Source organism: Perca fluviatilis, chromosome 6, assembly GCF_010015445.1.
Source record: "Perca fluviatilis chromosome 6, GENO_Pfluv_1.0, whole genome shotgun sequence".
In the NCBI taxonomy this organism is placed as follows: Eukaryota; Metazoa; Chordata; class Actinopteri; order Perciformes; family Percidae; genus Perca; species Perca fluviatilis.
Window position 1 is genome coordinate 26,947,438 of NC_053117.1, and position 27,928 is coordinate 26,975,365.

General features: G+C 40.2%; 2 protein-coding genes across 2 annotated transcripts; both read left to right on the plus strand.

Annotated features, from left to right (window-relative positions):
* Positions 1–4,782: 4,782 nt before the first annotated feature.
* Positions 4,783–14,555, plus strand: fgf10b (fibroblast growth factor 10b). The gene is made up of 3 exons (XM_039802161.1): positions 4,783–6,202; positions 12,260–12,363; positions 12,726–14,555. Exons 1-3 carry the CDS (start codon positions 5,740–5,742, stop codon positions 12,915–12,917), a joined length of 759 nt encoding a protein of 252 aa, XP_039658095.1. The 5' UTR covers positions 4,783–5,739; the 3' UTR covers positions 12,918–14,555.
* Positions 14,556–18,046: 3,491 nt separating this feature from the next.
* Positions 18,047–27,502, plus strand: paip1 (poly(A) binding protein interacting protein 1). The gene is made up of 11 exons (XM_039804102.1): positions 18,047–18,426; positions 20,280–20,431; positions 20,660–20,860; positions 21,035–21,147; positions 21,461–21,572; positions 22,154–22,279; positions 22,381–22,487; positions 22,988–23,105; positions 23,210–23,264; positions 24,800–24,878; positions 26,655–27,502. The coding sequence occupies exons 1-11, from the start codon at positions 18,225–18,227 to the stop codon at positions 26,740–26,742; spliced, it is 1,353 nt and encodes a 450-aa protein (XP_039660036.1). The 5' UTR covers positions 18,047–18,224; the 3' UTR covers positions 26,743–27,502.
* The last annotated feature ends 426 nt before the right edge of the window (positions 27,503–27,928 follow it).

Genomic DNA, 27,928 nt, shown 5'->3' on the forward strand with positions numbered 1-27,928 from the left:
CTATTTATAATATATCTCATCTAGTTTCATCTGACAATGCATTTGCTATAGCACATTGTTCCGTTGTCAGGAGTTGTGTACATCAAAGTATTTGATGTTTATCTTTAGGGCTGGGCAACATGGATACAATCCTCTATCCCACTGATTTATTTATTAATTTCATGATATCAATATCATGATATAATACATTGCAACCAAACCAATGTCAAATAGTTATCTATTTGGTGACATCACTAGACAGGATTGTCTTCTTTTTAAATTAAATACCTGATAACATGCAAAAAATACTAGAAGTCCTCTTCTTCTATAAAGTAGTCCTGCTCATTAATTCACCTCATACACCCAGCGATATCAAAGGGAAAGCTGCCACAGTATAAACAGTATGGCTAAATCCCTGATCATTGACGAATGTAGTATATTCCCTCATAGTATATATTGTCATATTTCCTATAATTATACTAGCAATGTTTTGTGGTAAAATGTCACCTCATTTCACCCGAGAAAGACAGACAGTTCAGTGCACATCAGTTGATCCAGTGTCTGACCTGTAAGTAAATTCCTCTGCCCTGCTGAATCGGACACTCAGCAGAGGAGGATGATGTAAGTGCCTGTTCAGGATGGGGAAGATAACATGACAAACATCTACTGATTGCCGTAAAGCAGCAACCTCATCTTGTAGGTTACCAGACACCCCCCAACACAACTGCCAGGAACACATTAAATATTTACATTTGATGACCAACAGAAGAAAAGAGGCCTCCAGCGTGAGCCGAGCATATGTTTGCATGTTATATTTTTTTGGAACATGAGGTAACACATTTTCCTGTGATCTATGAAAAACTTTAAAGTACCATTAAAGGAGAATGTTACTTTAATCTGGTGGTTTACCCCACAGATCCCAATGTAAACCAAGAGAGAGGCTTGAGGAAGAAGGCAGTGGAACATAATCCATGCACCAATTGCTGTTGGTTTGGAGGAAGAAGTCCGGTCTGGTGGCTCTCATCTGGACCCCATCAGGTTGCATGTCCCCAGGCAGTCAGACTGGCATCCCTGTACCAGGCCTGTTCCTTTATTAAAGCCTCGGCCTCCTCTGACCCAGCACACACAGAGCGGGCCCCAGGGAACGCAGACAGACACACACATGGTTCCCATAGGTCAGTGTGGTTGTTTTTGAGTTGTGCGATTGACTCCCTCATAGGCCACATATGGATTTGTGTTTAAGTGACTGGGAGTGAGGTGCTGTTCTTCGTAAAACATCTGCCTAATGATAGTGTACCAAAAGGGAAGGGGCATTATACTCACAGTGAGGCCAAGCAAAATCAGAGACACATGACATGAATAACATGAATTTCCACAGTTCAACTTGCTAATGGGATACAGTATGTTGAGCAGACCACAGAACCACAGATTGCATGGTACTCGGTGCTGTATCCACCTGCTGCCACAAGGATCAAGATTTAACAAACAAGCCAAAATTTAACTTTAGAAACAAACCAAAACTAAGTTGGATGTGGATCAGTGCCTGAACTGGACCAAAAAAATGGCAGTACCCTAATTCAGCAGTTGCATGACATGATCATTGCATGCATCTTGGATATATATAAATTCATATGTATTTCTTGTAAGGGTGACCCCGAATAGTCGATTGTTCAATCTAAGGAGCCTGATTAGACTGCCAATCTCATAGTCAAATCATTGCAGTGTCATTCACAAGGATCATTCACTGGGCTATATGGGGGTTGCTTGGTTTCTCCCAATAAATCATGATATATAGTATGTAGTGTGTATACAGTCTATGATATCAGCCTATTAATAATACTGTTTATAACAATTAGAAGTATGGATACTTGTGGGCAAAAATCAAAAGTGCCGGTACTCTGTACTGATGAGTACTGGCCCATTTCAGGCACTGATGTGGATTCACATCTTTGTATGTCACATTTAAAGGAGAGCTTGTATGTTGGAATAAATGCAAAGTTTGGGGCAACAACATTGATAATAAGTAATTTTATTTTTATAATGCATTTTATAACCGGGGTTACAAGGTGCCTCGCAGGTGCACACCAAATATAATACCATAAAACACAAGACTGTCAGTGAATGGTATAACTTTCCTAAAATGTTGTATTTGCAATGATAACATAATTATTGAGTTAAGGTCATTGTAAAAGTCTACTAATCTGAATACAACAAAACCAACACCTGATAGTTTTACTATTTTGTCAAAGACAAATGTGGAAAAACAAGTTTGCTTTTGTGAAACGTACTGACATTACACACTAAAAGGAAAACAGGGAATCTTTCCATGTGTTTCGCCTTGATTAATTTTTCTTTTTGGCAATTGGTACTATGTGAAATCAAATCTCCACTGACGCGTATAAATTTCCGGTATTTGACTTTTCATTGCCTTTATTGTAATTATGTTTCTTAGAATAGCATAAGAACCCAGCTAGAGCCACAGCCTGTAGGGCGGGATCAGAAGCACATTGTCTGTTCTATTGCCTATTGTTTTGCTTTGAAATGCAATTCAAGGAGATAGATCTATAAAGATAGACTAAATGCTGAAGCTGTAGAGCAGGGAGGGAGATGAGACTCCAAACCTTGCAAATCTCACTTATATTGCGTTTAGGAGAAAAAACAAAGGCACGGTTACGTTTACAAAGAATTTGCTCCTTGGCCTCTACAGAATTCCTGATCTGAGAATCTGACACATGGCTTCAATGTGAAATCATTTCAAATGCAAATCTGATTTATTGAACAGAGTGCAACACTCTGGTCCGAGCTGTCCCTTGAGCCATGTTACAGTATTTTAGCTTTTACACTGCTTATGGAAAGTATAGGGTTTGTATCCAAAACATTATTTTTATTTCTTAAACATGTTTCATGATTTTTATTTACCCAACGGATACTATCTTGACCTAAGGGAGTTTATTTCAAGAAGTTGTCACTTAATTTACTTTAAAAAGTCAAAGTGCACTGGGAATTGGCATAAATAAAGTACTTAACCTCAGTGGGAATTTTTTAAAGAAGAGAAATAAAATACAATTACTTCACTAGATTTAATTACTTAAAATGGACATTTGTGCATTTGGTACTAATGTGTTTAGAGTTTATTTTCACAGTATAACTAGAGGTGTTGCAGACAAATGGCAGACTGTAAAATTTGAAAAAACATATTGTTCTTATTTAACAACAAGAAGTTATAAACCTTGAATATAGTTCAAGAAATCTACATTCAAATTTAGATTAAATAATTCATAGTGGACCAAGTCCAATACCATTTAGGTTAGGTGGAGGCTAGTTTAGGTACTGTAATGCAAGTAAATCTAAAAAGACTTACTCCACTATTATTGCTGCAACAATAATCAATATGAATGATGCATGCTCCTCCCTGCTCTGTTTCCTCTGCACTGATTCAGGTTATCACAGTGGGAAGGGACACCACAAAGGAAGTGATGATAAGATAACTTTGTTTGTATCCCCAGATGCCATGCCAAGACCAGAGTTAAGACCGTACTGCTCTGGTCATAGATCGTTGACAGACATTAAAGCAGGCACTAAAAACTAGGACTTAGGAGAAGGAAAGAAAAGAACAGGACAGAACCCAACATTAAAGACACAAGGATCACGGAGGATAGATAAGACTGCCAGCACACGCTGTGTTTATCACAGTGGATTGGTAGAAATGTCACTATGGCCCTTGATCATTGTTAGCATCTTAATAAGCCTCTAAATAACTTACTGGTGTTGGGTTGCAGCCCTCTTTGCACCATCCATATCTGAAATGTTTTTTCGAACTTCTGGTGTGTATCAGTGTTGATTTAATAAGGAAAATCAATTAAACCAATAAGAGATAAAGTTTTAATCTGGCTTTGCCTCATCATTGTACTTCGTGAGAACAGTGACTATTCGTAATATTTTGCACATTCACTGCACATACTGTACATTGCTGTCTAGTCACTATGACATTGTCCATCCTGTGCCTGCCTTGCCTTGAGCAGCAAATTATGCATGGTTCGTAAAAGAGAGTCTCGCTGGCCAAGGGCCACTCAGACACCTGAGTCACAGAGGAAGGCAGAGGTCTGGTGAGTGAAACTGGAGAGCTTCATTGCATTACAGCGCTGCAGGAGAGATAACGCATGATAAAGTGCCACGAGGGAAAGAGAGAGAACAGAAGATGGCTGTGATAAGGCAACTTCCAGACTGGAACCGGCAATAGTAACTCAATATGATTCTTATCTGAAGAGATAGAGGAAGATGCCCACTTGTCAGGATTATCACATCGTAATGAGTAACATTTCAATACATTTCAATATGTCACACTTATCCCCCTTCATGCTCAACCATACAGGCACATTTATGTACTGAAAAACATGACATATACTATGTGGACACAATTTTTAGCAACCACAGACAGTAAAAACAAATCCACTCTTTGATAATTCAATACAGCAATCATCAGTACAATCTGTAGCCATAGGGACCGATCCAATACTACCAAACAGCTTCTTCTTGCTCTGCATCTACTTAGATAAAGCCTGCTATCACCTCTCACACACTCTCGTAAGATGTGCTTGTATGTAGGCACACACACACACACACACACACACACACACACACACACACACACACACACACACACACACACAAAAAAAAAAAACTTACTTGCTCCCATATGTGAGAGGGGAAGTTGAGTAGAGGAGGGTGGGATCAAATAACTAACAGAGTCACACAGCTACACACAACACACCACATTTTCTGTGATCACCATTCAGGTGAGGAGATCACAGCAGGACTCCTCATATCAAGGACCTAATGAACAGGAGACGAACAACTCTGATTTAACCCTGAGACAGAGAGAAAGACCTCCTCTTACCTCGATGCTGCATGAAGGTGGAGTCATTTGGGGGTAGCGAGAGAAAGAGAGAGAGGGAGAGAGAGAGAGAGATGAGGAGAGTGAGAAAGGAGCAGAGCAACAGAAGAAGACAGATGGATTATCTGACATGCGCCTGGATTGACCAGCGTTTTTCTTTAAGTCTTGATTCCTGTTTTTCCTCCTCAGAGGGAAATCTGAAAATGCTTTCCTGCACATGTGGAGTGTAGCAGCTATCGGACAGGTAGATTGTGTGATACACCTTTTTTAATTTCCACTGGAACTGAGGAATTTTACACATGGCAAACTTTCTACCTGGATATCAGTGAACTTCATATTTTTTCTCTTCTTTTCTTTTGTTCTTAAATTGAGCAACTGCCTGGAAATACACACTGGAGCAGCCAAGAACAATAGTCAAAATTTCACAAACAATTTAGAATGAATTAGAAAACACAAGATAAGTGGAAAAACAGGTTTTGTTACTGGAATACTAGTTACTAGAAAATAGTAATTGGTGTGTAGTTTTTTATTTTTTTATTTACGTAATCTTTGTTCATTTAGACCGATTTATTTTTCCAAAACAGACTTTCTGATCATCAGCCTAAAACAGTGGAGAAGAGAAATCAGTGGAATATCAGCTGGAGACACAGTGACTTGTTGAACAGTCATTACACTGTCAAACATTATTCAGAGGGACATCTAAGAATTTCATCCAGGTGCTAAATAATTTGGATTCTGCAGGAGAACCATCTCGCCTAGTCTGGACTGTGGAGGGCTCCCCTCCCTGCCCTCCCAGCCTATCCTCGCCCCCAGCAGCATGTCCCAGGCTCTGAGGCTGCCTCTAGTCCTCCACACAGCACACTACCATGATCAGATGGGCTGCTGGAGGGAGTAAGGCTGCCTCTGCCTCGTACTGCTCCAGGGCTGGGTTCGGGGCTCTTTTTGGAAGTGCAACCAGCTCCAGACTAAGGCCATCATCAACACTGCTTTCCTCCCTGTCTTTGCCTCTCCTGCTTGCCCTGGTGTTTTTTTCCTTCTCCCTACCCGAGGCGGCCTGCCATCAGCTCCGCATAGACAGACTGAGGCTCGCCAACCCACGGACTCTCAGGGTTCCACTGAACATTTCTGAGACTGAGGTCGTCTCAAGGACCAGGGCCACTGGGGTCCCCCTGGGTCGGACTGGGGGGCCGCAGGGTAGGCATGTGCGCAGCTACAATCATCTCCAAGGGGACATGCGGAGGAGGAAGCTCTTCTCCTTCCAGAAGTTTTTCCTGAGGATCGATAAGAACGGAAAGGTCAATGGAACCAAGAGCAAGGATGACCCCCTCAGTAAGTAACTCACTGTGTTGATTAATGTACAAAAGTAGATAAAAAAGAAGGAATCAGAAGACAAATGGTGATCTGAGCCTGCGATGGCTGCAAAATGAAATGGGACCTACAGTAAGTCAATGCTCATTTGAGCTAAAACACCAGTTTAACCTTTCAAACTGCCAGTATAAAATCAAAGCTTTTCACCTTTGCAACCAGCAGAATTTCTGACTTTGTCTGGATTTCAAGGCATTAGTATTACGCATAACAAAAAGCACCTGTTGATTGCTTTAAGTCAGGGACATTTCTGGCACCAATAAACCCTAAATGTTTGGTTATTTCTATTTTGAGAAATCAGGTGTTCATTCTTTTAGGGAAAAAAAAAAGCTTGTCTTACCCCCAAAAAAGTTACAGAGCACCAACATAAATATATTAACTGATGTATATCTTGCCGTAAACATGATATGAATTTAAATAAAAAAAACTGTTCTTCATTCATTTCCGGAGCCTGCCAGCCTGCCCATTGGTTGGCAGTTTGAATGAAGCAATCCCCAATTAGAGTCGTATTTTTGTTTTAAACCAGACATCCCACTGATATCTCTCCTGTCCAAACACTCAGCACAATGATGGTAGCTCTCAGATGGCTTAAAAAGGAGCAGGGGCAGATAACCAGGTCATTATCAGGCAGTCTTCACAGCCCTGGGTAAACAGCACTGATAACAACCACAGAAGAACAGGGCTTGGAAAGGGGGTGGTTAAGGATATAGATGTCTGTCTCACTGATGCTTTTAGACCCTCATACTGCCTCTCCGTGTCTGTGTCTCTCTCACTCTCCCACTCAGATTGCCCGCCTGCCAGCTAACGTCGAGCAAATTACATAGCCTCAGTGACAGATCAGACATTTGTTTAAAGCAGTTTGACGTGCTCACTCGGAGAAACAAGTCTTTAAAGTGATTACATGTTGTATGTTTTGGGATATCAGTCAGTATTCTCATTAGTCTCCCAGCATTCCCACCGAGCTACGTGTGTGTGCATATCAGCCAGCGGGCACTCACATGCTCCAGTGGGTGTGTGATCATATAGCAGCCGACGTAGACACATGTGCTCGCTTATTACTGACACACACACACATGCATCTCTCACTTGCTCTTTTTTTCCTTTCTCTCTCTCTCTCTCTCTCTCTCTCTCTCTCTCTCTCTCTCTCTCTCTCTCTCTCTGTCCCACAACCCCATAACGAGTCAGTGTATGTGGAACCGTTTAATGTTCCTCTTGGGAGAGCTAAACCATACATTCAATCAAAGTGACTTAGGGGAAATGGCACGGGGAGGCAGACTGTCAGGAGAGATGTTTGTTTTGACAAGGTCATGACAGAAGCAACTTTATTTACTGACCGTATTACATCGTGATGCCTTTACAGCCGCCTTTGATAGTAGCAGTAGTAGTTTATTTTAAGCTGTAAAACTGAAGTGGCAAAAGGAAGTCTGACTCCATTTATCATAATAGTGGTGTGTTAATTCACCTTAAACTTTATGTATGTTTGGAGGATGATTTACCCCCCTGTCTTGTTTTTTTATTGACTCGCAACGTCTCAGTTTTAAGAATATGTTGCCTTTTTCAAAAGTCAGTTTGAGTTAGTGCAGATTGAGAATTGGGGATGGAGGTGAAAGGGAGATCAGGGGACTCTCTAGAGGTACAAGTTCATGAATGACATGGCTGAACATCATTGTGGCCACATCAAAGCCGCACGTCTTCTGTATCAATGGTGGTGCCATCAAAAAGCTGTGTCCTGAGGGGTTCTGAGGACACTTTGTGTGGATTATGTGCCCTTATATCAGGTTCTCACGGTAAAGGATACTACACAACAGCAGCTTCAGTCTTTGCTCTGGTCCCTAGGGCTAGACATGATCCGAGGGCTGACGTCCTTTGTAGACCCTCGATGGTCCCTTGAAGTAATAAAATATCCAGTTTTTTTGCGATGAGTCGAGAACGGCTTGCCTTTTCCTGAGCCAGAAGTTTCAGGGCAAAGACACACTGCATTTATATTTTACAATGGATGAATTTATATATAATAACACACGTTGTCAAAGAGGTGTATCGAACGGGGAGGCTTTGGTTTTGGGTGCTGCCTGTGGTCCTGCAAGGACCCAGCTCACTGTCTGTTAAAGAGCCAGTATCCAGCCTCCCACAGATTTATGGGGATGCCAGTGCAAAACTGTCCCACATGGCTTTCCAACCCGCTGGGAGCCTGTGCTGAGGTTACAGAGAGGCAGAGAGAAAGGGAGGGAGATTATGTTAAAGTCAGCTAAGTAGCCATCTGCATGGTCTAGTTAAAATATCTATGCTTCTCAGCTGAGTTCTCTTGAATTTAGAGACAACTAGTAGCTCTGAGTGAAACATTGCTAAATAAGACTAAAGACAAAAGCTTGGTGGTAAAAAGAGTTTGGGTAATTATCCACGACTGTGATGGTGTGAGAAGGTGAGCCTGTCAAGATCATGTGTGTAAACGCGTATGTGTATTTGTGTCGGGCCACCAGATGTGTTTCTGTGCTGTAGGGGCCAGGCCATGTGCACAAGATGCTTCTGCACATGGCTCAAGAAGTTCGCATATATGTACAGAGTATATGTGAATGTGTGTAGGTGTGTATCTTTGTGCACATTCATCTGCTTTACAGTTTTTTTTTTCGATTGCTAAACGACAGTGGGCACAACTGGAGTCACATGTGCAAAACTCTAACTACAGTCTGCACAGCAGCAGTTCATGTGGACCAAACTCTAGTTCGTTTTTCATTGCTTGAACACAGTTTTCAAAACTCTACACACTTATCCCGTGACTTTAACCACAACCTGCACAACATTGTGGATTTACATCACTTTGTTCAAATGCTACCACACTGCTGTCAAAACTGTTAACCACACATTCAAAACAGAATAGATTTCAGTCTGGTGCCTATCAAACACTGCTGCCTGCAATTTTAGCTGAAAGCCTAAGCAGGTGTCTTGTTTTAGACAAGCTAGTGAACATGTACTGTATTTATAAAGAGAAAGTTCAGAAAGACCTTTTTTTGTATACAAACACCAAATAAGAATGAAACAATTATACACTGTACCATTTGAGAGAAACAGGTAAAAGAGCAAAGATACCAATATGTCCAGGTAAGATGTCTGAGGTTATATACACAGCTATAAAAAAAGAAGTGAAAAACACTATATCTTTACAATGGTAAAACTGCATTCTTACTGTTTTTCAGAAAGTAATGGAGGTGAAAGCAATGGAAACTCCACATTCATTTGTATTTAGAGATGATGCAGACATCCAATTTGATGAAGAAAACTCTTTTGTTACTGTTTTTTACCTTCAGTTTTTTTCCCAGTAATTCCATAAATTACTAGAGACAAAATACTATATTGAGGCAAATTGCTGATTTCCATTCCTTCTTGTTTACCTTACGTAAAATTGGTATATTATAAAATCTATATCTTTTCTTTAAAGAAGCTATTGAGTAGTGTGAAGTCACTCAAACTGTAAAGATGAAACGTTTGTAATTTCTGTATTGGTGTTTGACGCTAGTGTTTGTACTCTCAGTGTGTTCTTGTTCATAGTGTTTAGAGACGTGTGTGAAGAGTTGTGTTGCTTGGAATGAGCTTTGCAAGTGATGTGAACTGTTTAGCTCAGGTGAATGTTGGTAGTGCAGACTGTAGTTTGAGTTTTGCACATGTGGCTTCAGTTGTGCCCACTGTCGTTTAGCAATTGAAAAAAACTGTAATCAAAGCAACAGCCTTTTGCGTGGGCAAATAAAACAGATGGTGCTCTTATGGAGGTTTGAGGAGAGATGTATAACTTTTCTCTGAGGTGGGGAAGAAGATGGATATCCCTTCTGTGTAAATACACTCAGTGTGGTCCTTATCAAGTGTTATTACTATAAATCCTGATTTACGCTTCTAATTTATCTGTCCAAAGGTTATTTTGTCGGGCTCCTGAACATTAATTTAAAAAAAGGAGTGAAGTAAGAGTGAGAAAGAATAACAATGCAAGCTGCAAAGCACATGGTTTTTGGCATCCCACTGTGGAAAAACCACCTTTAATTCTCACTGGCATTGTCTGCTTCCATTCCACAACCAACGCACCATTTACTGTTTTAACTCCAAACAGAGCGTATCAAATAAGCCACACAAAAAAAGCAAACAGCATGCAAAAGAAAAACGTCTGTCTCCCCACATAAACAGCTGAACTTGGCTGACTTAAGGCTACATGTTTCATATGTGGTTTGTAAAAATGTACCCCATACAAAGCATTGGTGTGACATTTAAGGCCTAATGTTGTAATCTAGAGGACGCTAATGGCTTTTTCCTATACTCGCAGCTGTAAAATCATTACTTTTCAATTGTGGGCCAAGCTGAGCATTCAGCATAGAGCAGTGAATGGAGATTTTGTATTTTCACCTCAGGTAGCGTTTGCAAGTTGTGTGCAAGTGCACATTCACCTGTTACTATATCATCTCTGTATGTATGTATGTGTATGCATGTGTGTGTGTGTGTGTGTGTTTGTGTGTGTGTGCGCACGCGTATGTGTGTGTGTGTGTGTGTGCGCACGTGTGTGTATGTGTGTGTATGTGTGTGTGTGTGTGTGTGTGTGTGTGCGCGCACACATGTGTGTATATACAACCTGTCTCGCCCCTGCCTCCGGTGGCTGACTTTGATCAGTGATCATTACAGTCTTACTAATCCTCACTCCACCCCCAGTCTCACTGTCATGGCTCCTCTGTCCTCCTCTGTTCTCCTTCCTTTCATCCCTCCCATGTTTACAGAGCAGCCAGAGACTGCCATAGATTGTCTTACATCCTCACTCCATACCTGACACTCGATCCCATAGAGAAACCAGCTCCTCTCAGATCTTCAATGGCCGTTGTGTCACAGTCACCACCACCGCCTTGCCACTTCAGACCTCACTGCCCCGAGGTGCCACTGTTTGAACTAGAAACTGATACAGTCAAGACCTCACGGACGAGGAGAGAAGCTGATGTGTTTTTAGGAGGGGGATTGTTCTTTGGGGGCACACCTGCATCCTCCACTGGCCCCCCAGCCACCGGAGAGTGGGTCTGACAGTGGAGCAGGCTGCCACACAAACAGTCATCAGACAGAGGGGGCTGCTGATCTGATCAAAGGATGTCGTCGACTCTCTGGAGTTCACACCCCACGCTGAAGTGTGTGTCTGAATGTGTGTGTGCATACAAACCGTGTGTGCTTATCGGGATAAAATAACGACAGCTCACAGGAAGTGGGGAAAGGAAGTCAGGGAGGGAGACATGAAATAAAGCATGTCATGGGAACAGGGGAGGTTAACACACTGAGCATAAGACAAGACAAGTAGGTTCTGTGGTCAAAGGACACATTAGGAAGTTATATCTCTCTGACCTCTGATTCTTAGACTACACAAGTAACGACAGCTGTCTGCGGCAAAAGCAAGTCTTTGTTAACTTGGGTATAAATTAGCCACTCTAATAGCCTATAAGAAACCTGAATTGCTTGCATAGGGACTTGGAAACCTAAATACCAAACAGAACATAAACAACCTTAGAATCTCCGCGGTATCCACCTATTAATTTTCAAACTAAATGGCCTGTGCAGCTGGAATCTGTTACACAGGTGTAGGTTGTAAAGTAACTTTATAATATCACTGAAATGATAAATGTGCTCAAGGAATAATTGTGGCCTCACGCAAAATTCCCACACTGTGTGTTCCCACATGCCCTGGAATGAGCATGCAATCGTTTTATCCATTAGTTACTCTCACCGATGTCTGTTAAACTTTATGGATTTATCCCAGAGTTTAAATTCTTCTTTAATCTTATCTACAGTAACTATGAGCTGGGAAAACATTTTACCACCTTTACTTCCTTTGTTTTCTATTTGTTTCTCTGAACTAAAAACATTTTAAAGGTTGTTTTTTTCAGTTCAGCTCAAACTGCTTAGAAACACATGCCTGGAAAATCACTTTACTTGCACAAATGATAGAAGCACTTATGCTCACTCCGAATGTTGACACATATTGATATAACCATCTTTTTTGCTGAATCCTAGGTATTCTGGAAATCACATCGGTGGACGTGGGAGTGGTGGCCATCAAAGGGCTAAACAGCAACTACTATCTGGCTATCAGCAGGAAGGGAGAGCTGTACGGAGCGGTTAGTATCCGGGTCAGGGGTCAATCTAAAAGCTCCGGAGAGAGAGAGAGAGATAGTTTTCGATTCTTCTGTACTTATCAAAAGAGGACTTATCTTTACTTCCCTAACTACTGGGTCAACTCTGAATCACAACCAGGCCAGTGCACACATGTTAACCTCTAACTGTGCAATTTTCAATGTGCACACTAGTTTCTACACAAGCACACAAAGCAAAAAGAATTTGATGTAGATTAAGGAGTAGTAAATAAACAAGGTGCCATGAGCAACCACAATGGATTTGCACAAGAAAATGATCTGGGTTTTGCCTTAACTTCGTATACCGGGGTTATAACAATGAAACATGATACCTACTGTTTTTCCAGAGAGAGTTTGGTGTCGACTGCACCCTGAAGGAGCGGATTGAGGAGAATGGCTACAACACGTATGCATCAGCTGAGTGGAGGAACAAGAAGAGGCAGATGTTTGTGGGTCTGAATGTCCACGGGAAGCCACTGAGAGGGAAGAAAACCCGCAGGAAGAACACGGCCACCCACTTCCTTCCAATTATGGTGTGAACTGGAGGACTTAACTGGAGAAGGAGGATATGCAGCACTGGACAGAGAGGTTCCCAATACTGAAAAAGCTGTAAAATAAAGACATTTACTGAGAAATCTCTCATTTGGAAATAAGGCACTAACACTGTTACAGTTTTATTTAGTGGGAGAAGATGATATATGTGTATTCTGTGGCACGGGATGCAATATGTATCCTTTTTTTCTGTGCCAAACAGTTTGCAACTGGAGGATTTGTGTAATGTGGACAACACAGAAGATACTGTCCCAGCTAATGTACTGCGGTAGATGCAGACAATGTTATTTATAATGCATATTCTCCTCTGAGACACCAGATAATCTGCAACATAAAGGTGAGCGATAGAAATGGATAAGGTGAGGGCAATTATCAGTCAGTTTATCACAACAGCATTAAATAATAGAGGATACAACACATTTAAAGCAAATGTTTGATACTTAACCACTGTGTTTTGACTGTATTGTAATGATTTATTTATTTTGTGAAATATTTAACTGGAGGGGAACACTTACAAGGCAAGCATTCCTTTGCATTCTTTACTTTTTATAGGAACTCTATTATGTGAAAATAAAATACCACTTTCTCCTCTGCAATGCTGTCGTCTTACTCTATCAATTTACAAAAACTGACTTTACTGATGAGGAACTGCAAGTAGTGAGAAACCCTGGTGAACGTTCAGGTCATGCTAAGTCTATTCTTATCTGGCCCTCTGTGGTAGGAAGGGACAAAAGGCAACCATTAATGCCTAGCCAGATATTCCATGTGGCAACCATTGCACTAATGATTAGTTCCCAAACAAACGGGAAACATACAGACCGACCACAACAAAATGGGAGGGAGGTTACTTCCGTGGCATGGCCTGTAGATGCTGACATCATTTCCTAATATCACCCCATTACTCTAGAGCTGCAACATTCCCAGATAGCAGGAGGGCTTGAATAGTAAAGTTGCTGATAATACTAGCAGAAAATATGAATGTTGTCATGCTGGTCTGCATCACTACTGCCAATAGGTTGCTGGAGAATTTGAATGTGTGTGGAGGTAGAAATGTGAATGAGGGAGAAAGAGAGATATGACCTGTGTCTGACCACCCACTTCCCTCAGTAATCATCTACAAACACACTAATCAATGACAGCTGCCCTGATGCCAGATCAAAAGACCACGGGGAGAACATTAACACCACAGGCTTCCGGGCCTCATGTTCTCTTATCCCGCCTCTCTGAACAGCCATCTCAGCAAAGGCATGAAAAATTGGGAGAGTTGACAAAGACAAGAAGGTGAAAGACAGAATGCAAAAGGCTGTCTTCGTTACCAAATTTATCCAAGTTGGCCCGTGACTGTGACTCCAGATTGGAAACAACAAAAGTAATGTGAACTATAGGAATCCAGAGTCCAGGAAACCATCAGCTTTAGGCTACAGTATATTGTCTTTTAATGGTCGTTTTAAGGAATCACCGCGATGAATGATTAATACCGAGGAATGCTGCAGTACATTCCATCATGAAAGTCAGGGCCAACGGCAACATATGGAACACTATTTCATGACCATCTCTGCACCATACACAGGCTACACAGCACTGTATTACATTTTCTCCGCTCTCTTTAGGGTTAGGAAGTTTAACTCAGGGGATACTGGGTGCAAGTCCTGCATGGATTCAAATTAAATCATTAAGAAGTATGTCTTTGGACTAAACTTTTTTGTTTTACTTTACTTATATTTCTAAACTAAAGTTACAAGAAAAAGAAAACACAACAGGATGTTTATGTTGGTCTCTGATATGAAACTACACAACATCCAGTAGCACTGTATTTTCCTAGAATTGTCTTTAATATGTCTGTATGTAACCTCATGATGCAGTCAATAAATCACCAGAGATATGATCTACATAATGCGCACTTTTTTGCATTTAAAACGTGCGGTGATGTGGTGATGAGTATGCATATATGATCCCCCCTCAACACCAATCCTAGTTATTTGTCACCTTGTGCATTCCTGAGATTTGTGAATGTTTGAACTCCCTCCAAGACACTGGCATGGGGGGGTGCAGCAATAACAGCAAATAGGGTCAGTAATCAGTTTATCAAAGTGGGTCTCCGCATTTCTGGCACGGGAATTCTCTGTGGCATAATGTGATTCAGCTTTGGGAAACAAGTGGAAAATGACTGGAGGCTAAAACAACTAATGAATACTTACACTGAGAGGTCTGGTGCAACACATGTTTGTAGTGGGCAGTTACTGAGAGAATTTGGGGAGAAAGGCACTCCTGAGGGGTTGCACAGGTCCAGAATCTGCTCTGTGAATAAATATGAATGTGTGCTTTGGCAAATATTTTAGATCAATATAAAGTTATTTAACCCATTCAACTAGACATTACAGAGCAGTAGCTAACACTGCAGACACTGAAGTCAGGTCCTCAGTATTTTTTTTCTAAAAAAGTACACAGCCATCAAACATTTTACACAGTGATTTTAGGGCAAATCCAGACCATTGTTTTTCAATAATGTGACTGTGACAGAAGGCAAAACAAGTTAAAATAAAATCAAGAGGTCCAGAATTCCTGGCAGTGTATAGAGATTTGTATTAAAAAACATTTAGACAGATCATGTTACAGATAACATATATAAATAAAACTGAACAGTTGAATCAATAAATATCATGTGAAGAGATTAAATTTTCACAACAAGTGACATACAGCACATGCCATGGTGAACAAAGCATAGTGAAAAACAGTGTGTCACTTCCCTTTAATTCCCCTACACACCCACAAACCAACCCAATTCAGGTCCAAAACAGACAAAGATAGACAAATTAAAAGAGATACAGGAAGAGAGGAGATGAAACAAAAACAAAAAAGCTGGCGTCAATAGGAGCAGTCCAGAAGGGGCTCAGTCCTTCAAGTTGGGAGATAAGCTGAGGGAGTCAACAAATTCTAAGAAAGGGTTCCACGTCGAGACAGTGGAACCTTTCCAAGAGTCTTTCAGTGAAGATCTAAGCTTCTCAAGCTTTAAATTGTTGAGCACCTCTTTAATCCAACCGCCGTGTGTAGGGGGGCGGGAGAGCCTCCAGTTGAGCAAAATCAGTCTCCGGGCTAGCAGAGATGTAAACGCCAGGACCCGCCTTGGTGCAACAGGGAGGTCAGCGTCAGAGGAAATGCCAAAAATGGCTGACAAAAGGTTAGGGGGGGATAGTGCGATCGTAGGCTCTGCTCAAAGTGTCAAAAATACTCATCCAAAAAGTAGTTAATTTAGGGCAAGACCAGAACATATGAGTATGGTTGGCAGGAGAGTGGTTACACCTGTTACAGGCGTCCCGGACAGCGGATTATATTTTGGACAATTTCGCGTTTGTATAGTGAACTTTATTGGATTAAGCCATGACGGGCACATATGGAGGAAGAATGAACCATAGCCAGAGCAAGGTCCCATTGTTGGTCCGTAATAACCATATTCAGATTGCTCTCCCATGCAGAATTTGTCGAGGGCTCACTGAGAACAAGCATAATGAGTCGTACAATACAGAAACACCTCTCATTCGGTTGGGTCTGTCGCCAGGAGGGAATCAGTAAGGGTTTCGGGGGGGGTGGTTTGGAAAGTGAGGAAATGTCTTTTTCACCAAGTCCCTAATCTGGAAAAAAAGGAAAGAGGTGTGAGTTTGGCAAATCATAAAGGGAAGCGAGCTCTGTGAAGGATGCAAATATGCCATCTTTATATGGTCTTTGACGCTGATGACACCATTATTGTGCCAGGCCCTGAATGCAAGGTCTGAACATGAGGATGTAAAGACTTGGTTTTTAAGCAGTGGGGTCAAGACGGAAGGGCCTTGTAAGTGAAAGTTTTTCCTAACTTGACTCCAGATCTTGAGCGAAAGGGATAAAATCGGGCATGCGCCCACAGACGTTAAAGGCAGAGGGAGCTGAGAGCAGAGGACCGACTGCAGCGGAAGGCGCGATCCTGCCTTTTCCAAATGTACCCAGACATGTAGAGAGGCACAGTCGTCATTCATCCAGTACAGGAGTTTTTGCAAGTTAGCTGTCCAGTAGTATCGCCTGAAGTTAGGGAGCGGCAGACCCCCCTTAGCCTTCGGAGACTGTAATATTGCCTTTCCTTTCAGGTTTGCTGCCCCATAGAAATAACAACATGTCGTTGGTTTGAACTGAGGCCATCAGGGATGAATATAATAATCTGACCCAGAGGATAAAATTGTCGCCCAGGCCGAACCTGGCCATTGCCTCGTATAGGTACCCCCACTTGACCCTGTCAAAGGCCTTTTCGGCATCGAGGGACACCACGATTTCCGGGGAATCATTATTTGACGAGTGAATGTTGTTAAGTAGGCGTCAAGAGCTGTGGGAAGACTGTCTGCCAGACGTGAACCCTGTCTGGTATAGCGAGATAATGGAGGGTATCACCCGTTGAAGACGGGGTGCAAGAATCTTTGAGAGAGTGTGACACTGTCGCGAGTGACACTTTCCTGCTAATACTTCTGTAATATTACAGAAGTATTAGCAGGAAAGTGTGTGTGTACATATATATATATATATATATATATATATATATATATATATATATATATATTTTCATTGGACCCTCCCCTACTTTAATCCATTTTTGTCACAATAATTTTTAAAAGGGAGTAAACCTAACAATTTGTGTACAGTACTGGAGTAAAATGATGAATGCGGGAAGTTTACCTATAAAACAATGGCTTATGTGCAGTTTAGTGTCCCAAATTATTTTCCAAAAACTGAGTGCCCCAAATGATGAGGGTCTTATTTGAGACAGGTTAAGGTTAGGGTTAGGGTTAGGGTGGCACAGGTGGTTTAGCAGGTTCATAATTAATTTAGGACATTGTATGGGGAATTTGGGACACTAAACTGCACGTATACCTAAAATAATAATATGTAAGCATACTTAATTGTGATATGTCTAAAATTACTTAAGAATCTGAATAATCTTACAATCACTGATAACACCGTGCTGTATTCTGAATTTGCACCATGCACCATTTATGGCTGAGCTTCCACTCCAAGACACTAGAGGGAGACCGTTTTTTTCCCCCACATCACACACTTTTCTGGATAGAGACAGCGAGTTTGTTGTTAAAGGAAGTGACCAAAAAAAAAAAGTTGTGTATGATACTAGCCCATAGAGAAAAAAGACATCATGAAAGAGAGATAGGTTGTGCTTTGTTGTGGTTAAAACATAAGCAAGCAATTGCTGCTACGCAAAACAAAAAGCAGTGAACAGCGTTTCTTCTTTTAATGCTGCTTTGAGAGTCAAGACAGCAGACATGAACGACAGTTTCGACCGAGCTCCCGGAGCAGGGAGAACCCGAAATCTACCCGCGGACCCCGGGCTTGCGGGAGCCGCCGCCGGGGATTGTGAAACCAAAACAACGCTTTTCAACCAAAGGGAACCATTGAGACAGCCGCGAACATCCCCGCCTTTTGCCGAGAACAACATTAGCACGGCCAACGTCGTGGGTGGTGGAGGTAGGGAGCTGTCAATTAACGTTAGCTAACGACAACTGAGCTAATTTAGCTAGCTACTTTCAGATTCGAGTTCATGTAAATGCAACTCGCTTAGCTTGCTACGTGATCACGGAAGGCCAGAGTTACGTTTGCATATATTTAATAGTAGCCATACAAATTACCTCCTGCTTGAAAGTTCCTCTGAGAAACCTATGGGGGTTAAGTTACTCGTTTAACATGGTATTAATCTGGTGCTGTAACGTTAATTAGCTAGCTAGCTGCTAAATACCATTAATGTTTGCTAGCCTCATTTTGGCGTTGCGAAATGCACCTGTTGGATTGTTCTTTCACGTGAAGCAACGCAGCGTCTAAATAAAGCTCCCACTCCGATGTCACGTAGTTAGTTGATTAGTTACTTGCCACATTTAAAGCTGTCTACCCAGCTAACACTTTGAAGAGCAAACGTTATGTTATAATAGTCATATAGAAATATAATAGCTTTGTTCTATACTATATTATAACTACTAACGTTACACTAATGTGCCACCCTCACTATATCATAATGTACATAATATACTACATTATGTTATTATGTTACCTTGACACTTTCACTATATTCTAATAAATTAATGCAGACAAACACTTGAGTTCCATTATTTAACCATATCAGTCTGGTGTACTCTGTTTACGGAGACCTGTTGACTCTGCTGCTATTAATCACACCACTGTCACTTTATTATGTCATTTGTCTCCAAATGCTCTTGGATAGTTTTTATTCTCTTTTAGTTTTTGTACCTATAGATGTCCCCTTATTCTTTGTGTTTTAGCTATAAAACTCTGTATTGTAATGAGTACTATGTTGGACAATTGGATGCCCTATTGTGATCTTTTTCTAAAGGACTCTGTATGGTCATGATGACATAGGCAGGTCTGAAAAGCACAACCTGTGTTAAACTGCATGCATATTGAATGTCTCCTAAAAGTACATTAGTATCAACCAGTATGGTGAAAAATGTGTTGGTATTGCCTTCTGAAAAAAATGATTGAAACGAAATATCACTTCATCACTTTAGTTCATAGCCAGCATGATCCAGTACAAATTTCTGGGATGACAGCCAACCAATTACAGATATTGCTCCACTATGTTGATGTGCACTGTACTTTAGCAGCCCTTACAGTATGAACTGTAACCGAATAAGTCTGGGAGATTGGGCCTGCGACCAGCACACATGCATCAGTTGCAGCACTGGGGGGCGGGTGCACACACACACACACACACACACACACTATCTTGCCGCATATTAGTCCGCATGAAACTCTTATTACTGACACAGCAGCACTATGATACGTATTAGAAAGTAATGTGTGTTATTTGGTGATGTATTACGTCTTTAGACTCAACATAAGTTTATAAGCACAAACCTGTATTGCACTTCATTAGAGTGTCGTTTAGTATTGCAGTCTGTTTATTATGGGTGGACTACGTCTTTTATGTCCTGTTGATTGTTTTGTTTTTACTGTGTATATCTTTTAATTGTGTTTTACATTTTGTGCCCACATTGCAAACCAATTTCTAATAATAATTGATCCTATTAACAATTATTATCTGTGTATCCATGCCTGATATAGCATATTCCTCTGTGCCATAGACTTTCATTGCTGCCAAAAAATACTATTAAATACACATCAATGAGCCATGTTTGAGCAAGGTTTGCTGAATAAGTCAGTATTTTTACAAAAGGACATATATATTTATTTGGACACCCATTTTGAAAGATTAACATTTTTGAATTAATAGATTACAACAGTAACAATGGGATGAATAGTGTCACATGTAACAAAGACTGAAAACATATTTCTTCTTCCTTTTTCAGATTGTAAAAGACCGAGCAAACCCCAACAAAGTACAAATACAAACAGCACGTCTGCCTCCACAGGTTGTAATGAAGTGGATTCTTTGGTCAAGTCATCAAAGCTTTCAGCCAGTGCCCCAGAGTTTGTCCCCTCTGGAATCAACACGTATGAAGTAAGAGGAATTTTCACACCATCACTGCCTTTATTCTGACACTAGTATCCCTATTTTTTGTGTTTTTTTTTTTCCTTTTCTTCCAAGTAGGAGTCGGGAATTATGGCAGTAGCGCATCCATCATTACTATTTTGTGAACTTAGATTTTTTTTTTATTTTAATATGTTAGGCTACTCAATTATTTTGCATTGGGTTTTTTATTTCGTCTGTATTGTGATTTTTGTATAGGACCCCTCTTATTATGATGACGACGACAGTAGCTATTACGGTGAACCAACCTTGGCTGATACAGTCACAGACTTCCTGGCCCACCTGAGCTCCTCACCAGGATCCTTTGAGTCGGATGTTGAACAAATAACTGGCATGCTTAATTCCTGGGTTACTACTGAAGAGTTGTTGAAGGAGCTGGTGGAACTGATATACACACAGGTTTGGAGTGACACATTCAGTCTTCATTTTGCTTTGTATAAATTTTAAATATTATGATTTTATACCAAACCTGCCTAAACACAGCATACATATTAAATATAAATGCATGTTTCTGACAAAACAAACAATTTTATAAGGTACCTTACTGAGTATTAAGTTTTCTTTTCATTGCAGTCTACCGCCATTCCAAACTTCTCTTACACGGGTGCCAGGCTCTGTAACTACCTGTCCCATCACCTCATTGTCAGTCCACCAAGTGGCAACTATCGTCAGCTGCTCCTGCAAAGGTGATTCATTTCAGTTTGTATCGTATTTACTGTGGGTTCATATCAGGGGTAGTAGACTAGATCTTATGATTTAAAAAACAACAACCTTTCATTCAATACAATTTCTTGATAATTAGATTGATGAAAAAGGGTCTTGTTTTTTTATTAGACAATGTAGAAGCAGTAACAAATGTTGGTATCACAAAAGCGGTACTAGAAGTTGAAGTATTTTTACAGACTAGTTATTGGGCGAGAATATCAATATGCAAAGCAGCGTAAACTGTCATTGTTGAGTCAAATTAACATTAAAAAGGAAGAACGTTTTCTTCCGTAGATGTCGAAAAGAGTATGAACAGAGGGATGTAGCGGTTCGAGGAGACCCGGAGACTCAGAAGAAATTCCACTCCTTTGTGCTCTTTCTTGGAGAGCTCTATCTTAACCTGGAGGTAAGACAGCATTGTATTATCATTCCTAAAGTGGTGTAAATGCATGTATTAAATCACTTTGTTTCAATTTACACAGCTCTATGTTGACTTCCTTTTTGAATCACATAATTATGTCTCTATTTGGACAATACCTCGCACTGAATTTAGCCTCGCAAGCAATGCTTATTCTGCAGGTTGTGAGCTTGTTGGGGGGCCTACATGCTGCCCCAGTGGCACTGGGGAACACTTCGCTGGACTTGCTAAGTGTATTTGCTAATTTGTCAGAAAGCAGTCCATTCATATAAAAGAGACCAAGCTAAATACACTTTTATTTATGCCTATTTGTATCAACTTGTCACTCATGCCCTGTTTGAATTGCTGCCAGACATTTAGTAAGTCTGGTGTTGCAGCTGCTGCTGCTGCTGGCACATTCCGTTGTATTGTGGTCAATTTTATATATGTTGTAGATCTTAGGCGAGGGGGGCCAACTGTGCAAGTTGGGTTCATAAGCTACCAACACCAGAATACTACTTAGCATGCCTTCAATCTTCTCATTGCGTCAGTCATGCGTTATCTGTGCCAATCTTCTTTTGTTTGTTTAGATAAAGAAAGCAAAAGGACCTCCAAATCGTGCAAATATCCTCCTCACTGCGCTGAAAGACCTGTTAATCAGTCTGTTCTCCAAGCCTGTGGATGCAAATCTCATCTGCGCTGTCAAACTGCTTAAGGTTTCAAATCTCAATGAGATATGTTTACAGATTTGTATCAAAAGCTTTCCAGGTAGTTCTACTGTGTTGGAAGGTAATAAGAATGTGTTTTAAATTTACAGCTGACCGGCTCGGTCCTGGATGACACGTGGAAAGAGAGTGGAAAACCACACATGGAGGAATTGATCCAAAGAATAGAAACTATTCTACTGGATGCCACCTGCAGCAGGTGTGTATATCAATGTGGTCTTTTGTGCTGCTACTCAATGCCTACGCTTAAGATAACCTTAGATATGAAAAACCTTGAAATATGCATAGACATCTGAGATGCTGCAAACTTGCAGGGATATTTGCAGAGGTGTCTGCCAACATAGTTGCACCTAATGATCATGTGTGTAATCAAACGCTTTGGAAGAATAGATATTCTTTCACAAAAAATGAAGTCATCAAGTATATCATGTTTTCATTAAGTTTTAGAAACAACAAGAAACCAACGTGTACCAAAGAATTTTAGCTTTTTAACACACACACACACACACACACACACACACACACACACACACACACACACACACACACACACACACACGGCACTGGGGACATGTAGCTTCATTCAGAAATCAGCCATAAACTGGCAAAACGCTGAAGTGCCAAAAAGCAGAACATTTCAGAGTTAAACCCTCATAGATGCTGTGTAAAACTTTCTGATATGAGCATGTCTGTCCTCAGGGATGTCAGACAGATGCTTCTTAAACTAGTGGAGTTGAGATCTAGTGATTGGGGCAGAGTCCGTGCTGCCGCAGCAGCCAGCAACGCCACGCCAGACAACGACCCTAACTACTTCATGGTGAGTGTCCACTGTACTATACTCCCCGTTTTTCTTTTCTTTTTAATTCTACTTTTTTTTTTTTCGCATTTCTGTTTTTCATGGATTTCTTTTTCTCCTCTCAGAATGAACCTACATTCTACACAGAAGATGGTACTCCTTTTACAGCAGCAGACCCAGGTGAGACTATGTACACATGTTTGTGATAGATAAGGAGCGGCTAACACAGGTTTTCTGTTTACCATGTTTTCATTTGTGTTCAGTCAATCACAGGCACAGTGGACATGTAATATCTTGTCTGTTATGGAGATCTAAAAACCCACAAGAATAATGTAAAGTGGTTTCTGTATAGTTTATGCACACAAATCTAATTTTAGATACAAATAGTTGTAATAAATATGCATCTTGGCTTAACTTATCCTGGTTACTCTCCTCAGCCTAATCATTGAATAAGTCATTTAAATGGTAGAAAAAAATTGAATCACGTAGGGATGGGCGATGTGGCCTAAAATCCATATTGCGATATAGATTGCAGCCTCTTGCGATAACGATATATATCACGATATATAAATTATAATAGAACCATTTCAGAACAGGTTACATAGACCCTAAGGAAAGAGAAAGAAACATAGTTTGTAGTTTTGAGAAGATTTATTGTGCAAAACTGTAATTATACAACATAGTGTTGCAGATAAAATAAAATTCAAGTACACTAGTTGCAGAGACTTTAACAAAGAAAAAGATTAAAGTATTGGGTTTCTTTCCGTTAGTGCAAACACAGATACTTCAAATGAAAACATAAAGTGCAAAATGAAAGCACAGTAATTCTTTTGAATAAAGAAGATACTTCCAGTATAAGGCACATATACTCAACTAAAGAAAATGTTTTAAGTATAAAAGTTTCTTTACAGTAGTGCCATGCCATAGATAGTAAAAAGTGCAAAACAGTGACAGAGCACACTTGTATACACGCACGCGTCTGTATGTTCAGCGGGGAAGTACGACGTCTGCAAACACCGGCTGCCAAGATTCCAATCGTCCGTTATATAGTGAATGGTCAGGCTGATGAGAGGCTCTATGGTACGGCTTGACCATAGGTCCGTTGTAGCGGCTTAAATCCAAACCAAGTCCAAATAATGGATGTTGCACCGGTCTTTTTCACCAGCTCCTCCGTTTCGCTTTCAGCCGTGTTTACTGCTTTGCAGCCGGTTGCAGCTCGTGGCTCTAACTTTTACGGGTAGATTGCAGATTGATGTTTTACTAAAAAAAAAACACAACTGCACTGAATGCACCTTGCACAATAGGTTTATCTACATCCTATCATTACTAGTGAAACAGTTGTACATTTTTGCTCCCCAACTTGCACATTAAGTTTATCTATATCTATTGAAACAGTTGTACATTTTATTTCCAAATTGTATATATTTTAAATATTGCTCGTGTAGTATGCAATTATTTCATGTATATTGTTTCCTATTATTTAATGTATACTCTGTATGTGTGCTGTGTGTCTGATATTTTGCTGCTGCAACACCGTTATTTCAAATTTTTTGGGATCAATAAAAATCTATCTATCGCGATAGTGCAATATAATTAAAATCTCTATCGTAGGCCAATTTTGTATCGTTATTATTGCATATCGTTTCTATCGCCCATTACTATAACCGTGTTGCTACCTCTTATGTTCATTAACGTCGGCCCCTTTGCTTTTACAGAATATGCTGAGAAATACCAAGAGATCCTGGACAGGCAGGACTATTTCCATGATCTTGATGGAGAAAATGGAAATGAAATGTAAGTACATATCATAGGGATGGGTCATGCACACCTTTCTTTTACGTCACAGCCACCTACTTTGCTGTGGGCCTAAATGTACCATTCAAAGAAATAACTAGCACATCCTAAGCCATAATCAGAATACCTAAAATCAGTACCAGTCACAGCTTTGTGATGTGTTTGGTTGTATAGTGGAAACTCTGAGCAGGCAGCTACAATAAATTCAGTGCAAGGTATTGTCCAAATAGAGACATAATTATGTGATTCAAAAAGGAAGTCAATTGTGTTGTGTAAATTGAAACAAAGTGATTGAATACATGCATTTACACCACTTTAGGAATGATGGTATAATGCTTTCCTACCTAATGCATAACATTAGTTAAGATTAACCAATTCATTATCTCCACCTGCTGCGTACAATGACTAATGTGTAGGATTTAGGGCAATCTATTGGCAGAAATGGAATATAATATTAGTAACTATGTTCATTAGTGCATAATAACCTGAAAATAAGAATTGTGTTTCCGTTACCTTAGAATGGGCTGTTTTATCTACATACTGAGCGGGTCGTCTTCCACGGAGGCCGCCGTGTTGCACCGCCATGTTTCTTCGGTAGTCCAGAACGGACAAACCGAACGCTGGTTCTAGGTCGGGCCATTCGCGATTTTGCGTCGGCCACTGTACAGTAGTTCTCCCACACGCTGGCACACAGCACAAGTTTCAGTTGGTTGCAGTCTGCAACCTCATCACTAGATGGCACTAAATCCTACACACTGAACCTTTTAAGGTTGTCAAAAGAATACTTTGATACTTCTTCGATACCACGTGTTTAAAACGATAACGATCTACGTTAATTTTACATTTGATAGTATTGAAAGTACCGAAGCTATAAAAATAAAAACGGATCAGAAACAACGGGGAAGACAATCAACAGGTCGTCAACCTGTGGCTGTTACGGCATTCTCTACAGCAATGAACCCAGCGCGTGACTGGAGGCACAAGCACAAGCAGGCAGCACTACGCAAGTGGATGTTAGAGCAGCCAGCCACCTGTCATTGGTATTCAAAAAGCAAGCTAGAGTTAGCTGTGGCAACTGACTTTTTTTTTTTTTTTTGGCTTGGTATCGAAAGAGGCATTGAGTAACTAGAATTGTATCTAAGTTGAAAATTGTGGTATCGTGACAACCTTATATTCAGTGAACAAACAAGTTACTGATGTGGTTTAATTATTTTTTTCTTGTTTATTTCAATATATTCTATTGGTTTTGGCAAGCGAGCATCTAAAGTACAAATAACGTGGCTGTCATCAAAGTAATGAGTTGGGATCATTTTAGTACTCGTGTTGCATTTTTTTAAAATGAGATATTCTGGTAACTGATGCTACAGTAATTATCTGGGTTATTCAACACTAGATCGTGGTTCTAATTAGACCCGGATCTTTAAAAGTTCAACAGTAGCACCGTGCTGCTGGCACATATGACCACGACTGACCTGTGGGCCCCTGAGCTTGGTGAATGCGTTTGACTGGCCCACAATGCAACATGGTCGACCACTACCTCAGATTCAGTTTAGTCAGCAGTTAGGTATGAAAGAGGGCTTAGCTCGCTCCTATCCTCTCTCTCAGAACTGTGTTAGTGTTTGGCTGTGAGCTTGTGTTTTTGTGTCGTGTAAATGGCAGTTTCTTACACAAATTGTTGGTAATGTAATATTAGTTACACACACCATTATACATTCAGGAGCACATTTGTCTTGAAGATCTAAAAAAAAAAAATCACTTGTTTTGTTGTGTTTACAGATACGACTCTGAAGATGAGATGGAGCCTGAGATAGAAGAAGCTTTTGAGAATTTTTGTTTAGAAGCAGAGAGGAAACGACAACAATGACGCAAGAGTGAGAATCTGTAAGACTCAACGGGCACATATTGTACTTTTCCCACTGGAATGTTGAAAAGCAAAGGAAACTAGAATCAGATAGGTTCAAACTTTCATTTTACTGCAAACAAGCATTTTAAAATAAGAGCTGTTCATAGTTGCACTTCTGACACTTTTTTTCCGTCAGTGTTGATTAGGAAATGGGGACAATCAACAGGGTTAATTGTTCGAAATATTGAGGTATTAAGTTTTTTTTGGACATGAAAGTTCTTTGTTTGTTGTTTTTAATAATTTCATGAACGTATTTCCTAAACGCCTAAACTAAAATGCCAAGAGGGAAATAGTTTGCTGTGGATTTTTTTGGAGTTCTTTTCTGAAAGGCAGATACGTTTCATCAGAGGTGTGCATACTTTGTTAAATACTAATTAATGACCCATGCATTACGTATAGGCCAAAAAGTTGTGCACTTTGGAAAATGCATTATAGCGCTAAAAGAAATTATAATTGACAAACTGGAAAGTGAGTATAGATAAAACTTTTTTATATATCTCTCTGGGGCTAAAGACAGCATTTTAAAAAATACTAAGTAAAATATTAAACATTATGAGAATCAGCGGTCAGTGTGACATAAAAAGGAAGAATTGTTATCCCAAGACTGAAAGACTGTTTACCAGCCATCCATGCAGCCCCCAAGGAATGTTGTTCTGTAGTTTGTAAATATTATTTATGGTATTGTTTGCCTGCAATAAACTCTTTATAATGTGAGATTTTATTTGCTTGTTTTGTCTTTGAGCCTTTTTGAGGTTGAAAGAGATATACGCAGATATGCATCATCTATTTGGTATGCCCACACTAATGTTTGGCTCCACAGATTTAATTGTGAAGGGATTTTATTTTATTTTTTGTGACACTGTCAGTGGTGTTTCAAAGAAAAATAACTGTTTACTCTAAATTACTGTTAGCGCCAATATCCTCTGTATATATGTTACCAATAAATTGTCCCTCTAGTCTAAGACTCCATCACTCGATACTAAATGAAAATAAAGTGACAAATCCTATATTTCTGAAAAATAAATAAGTCCCTGGTTTCTTGCAAGAAAGTGCACACTTAATTTAGGACTAATGAAAATATTGGAGAAAAATAATCTGATTGCACTACAAGCTGCAAGAAGGTAATCAGTAGATTGTTTTAGATTTC

What these genes read in the sequence shown, in the direction of transcription:
- fgf10b (XM_039802161.1), top strand. Translation starts at nt 5,740, where the DNA reads ATGATCAGATGGGCTGCTGGAGGGAGTAAGGCTGCCTCTGCCTCGTAC. An exon ending in GAGCAAGGATGACCCCCTCA is followed by an intron (nt 6,203 to 12,259) that starts GTAAGTAACTCA and finishes GCTGAATCCTAG; the next exon opens with GTATTCTGGAAATCACATCG. An exon ending in AGGGAGAGCTGTACGGAGCG is followed by an intron (nt 12,364 to 12,725) that starts GTTAGTATCCGG and finishes CTGTTTTTCCAG; the next exon opens with AGAGAGTTTGGTGTCGACTG.
- paip1 (XM_039804102.1), top strand. Translation starts at nt 18,225, where the DNA reads ATGAACGACAGTTTCGACCGAGCTCCCGGAGCAGGGAGAACCCGAAAT. An exon ending in CAACGTCGTGGGTGGTGGAG is followed by an intron (nt 18,427 to 20,279) that starts GTAGGGAGCTGT and finishes TTCCTTTTTCAG; the next exon opens with ATTGTAAAAGACCGAGCAAA. An exon ending in GCGCTGTCAAACTGCTTAAG is followed by an intron (nt 22,280 to 22,380) that starts GTTTCAAATCTC and finishes TTAAATTTACAG; the next exon opens with CTGACCGGCTCGGTCCTGGA.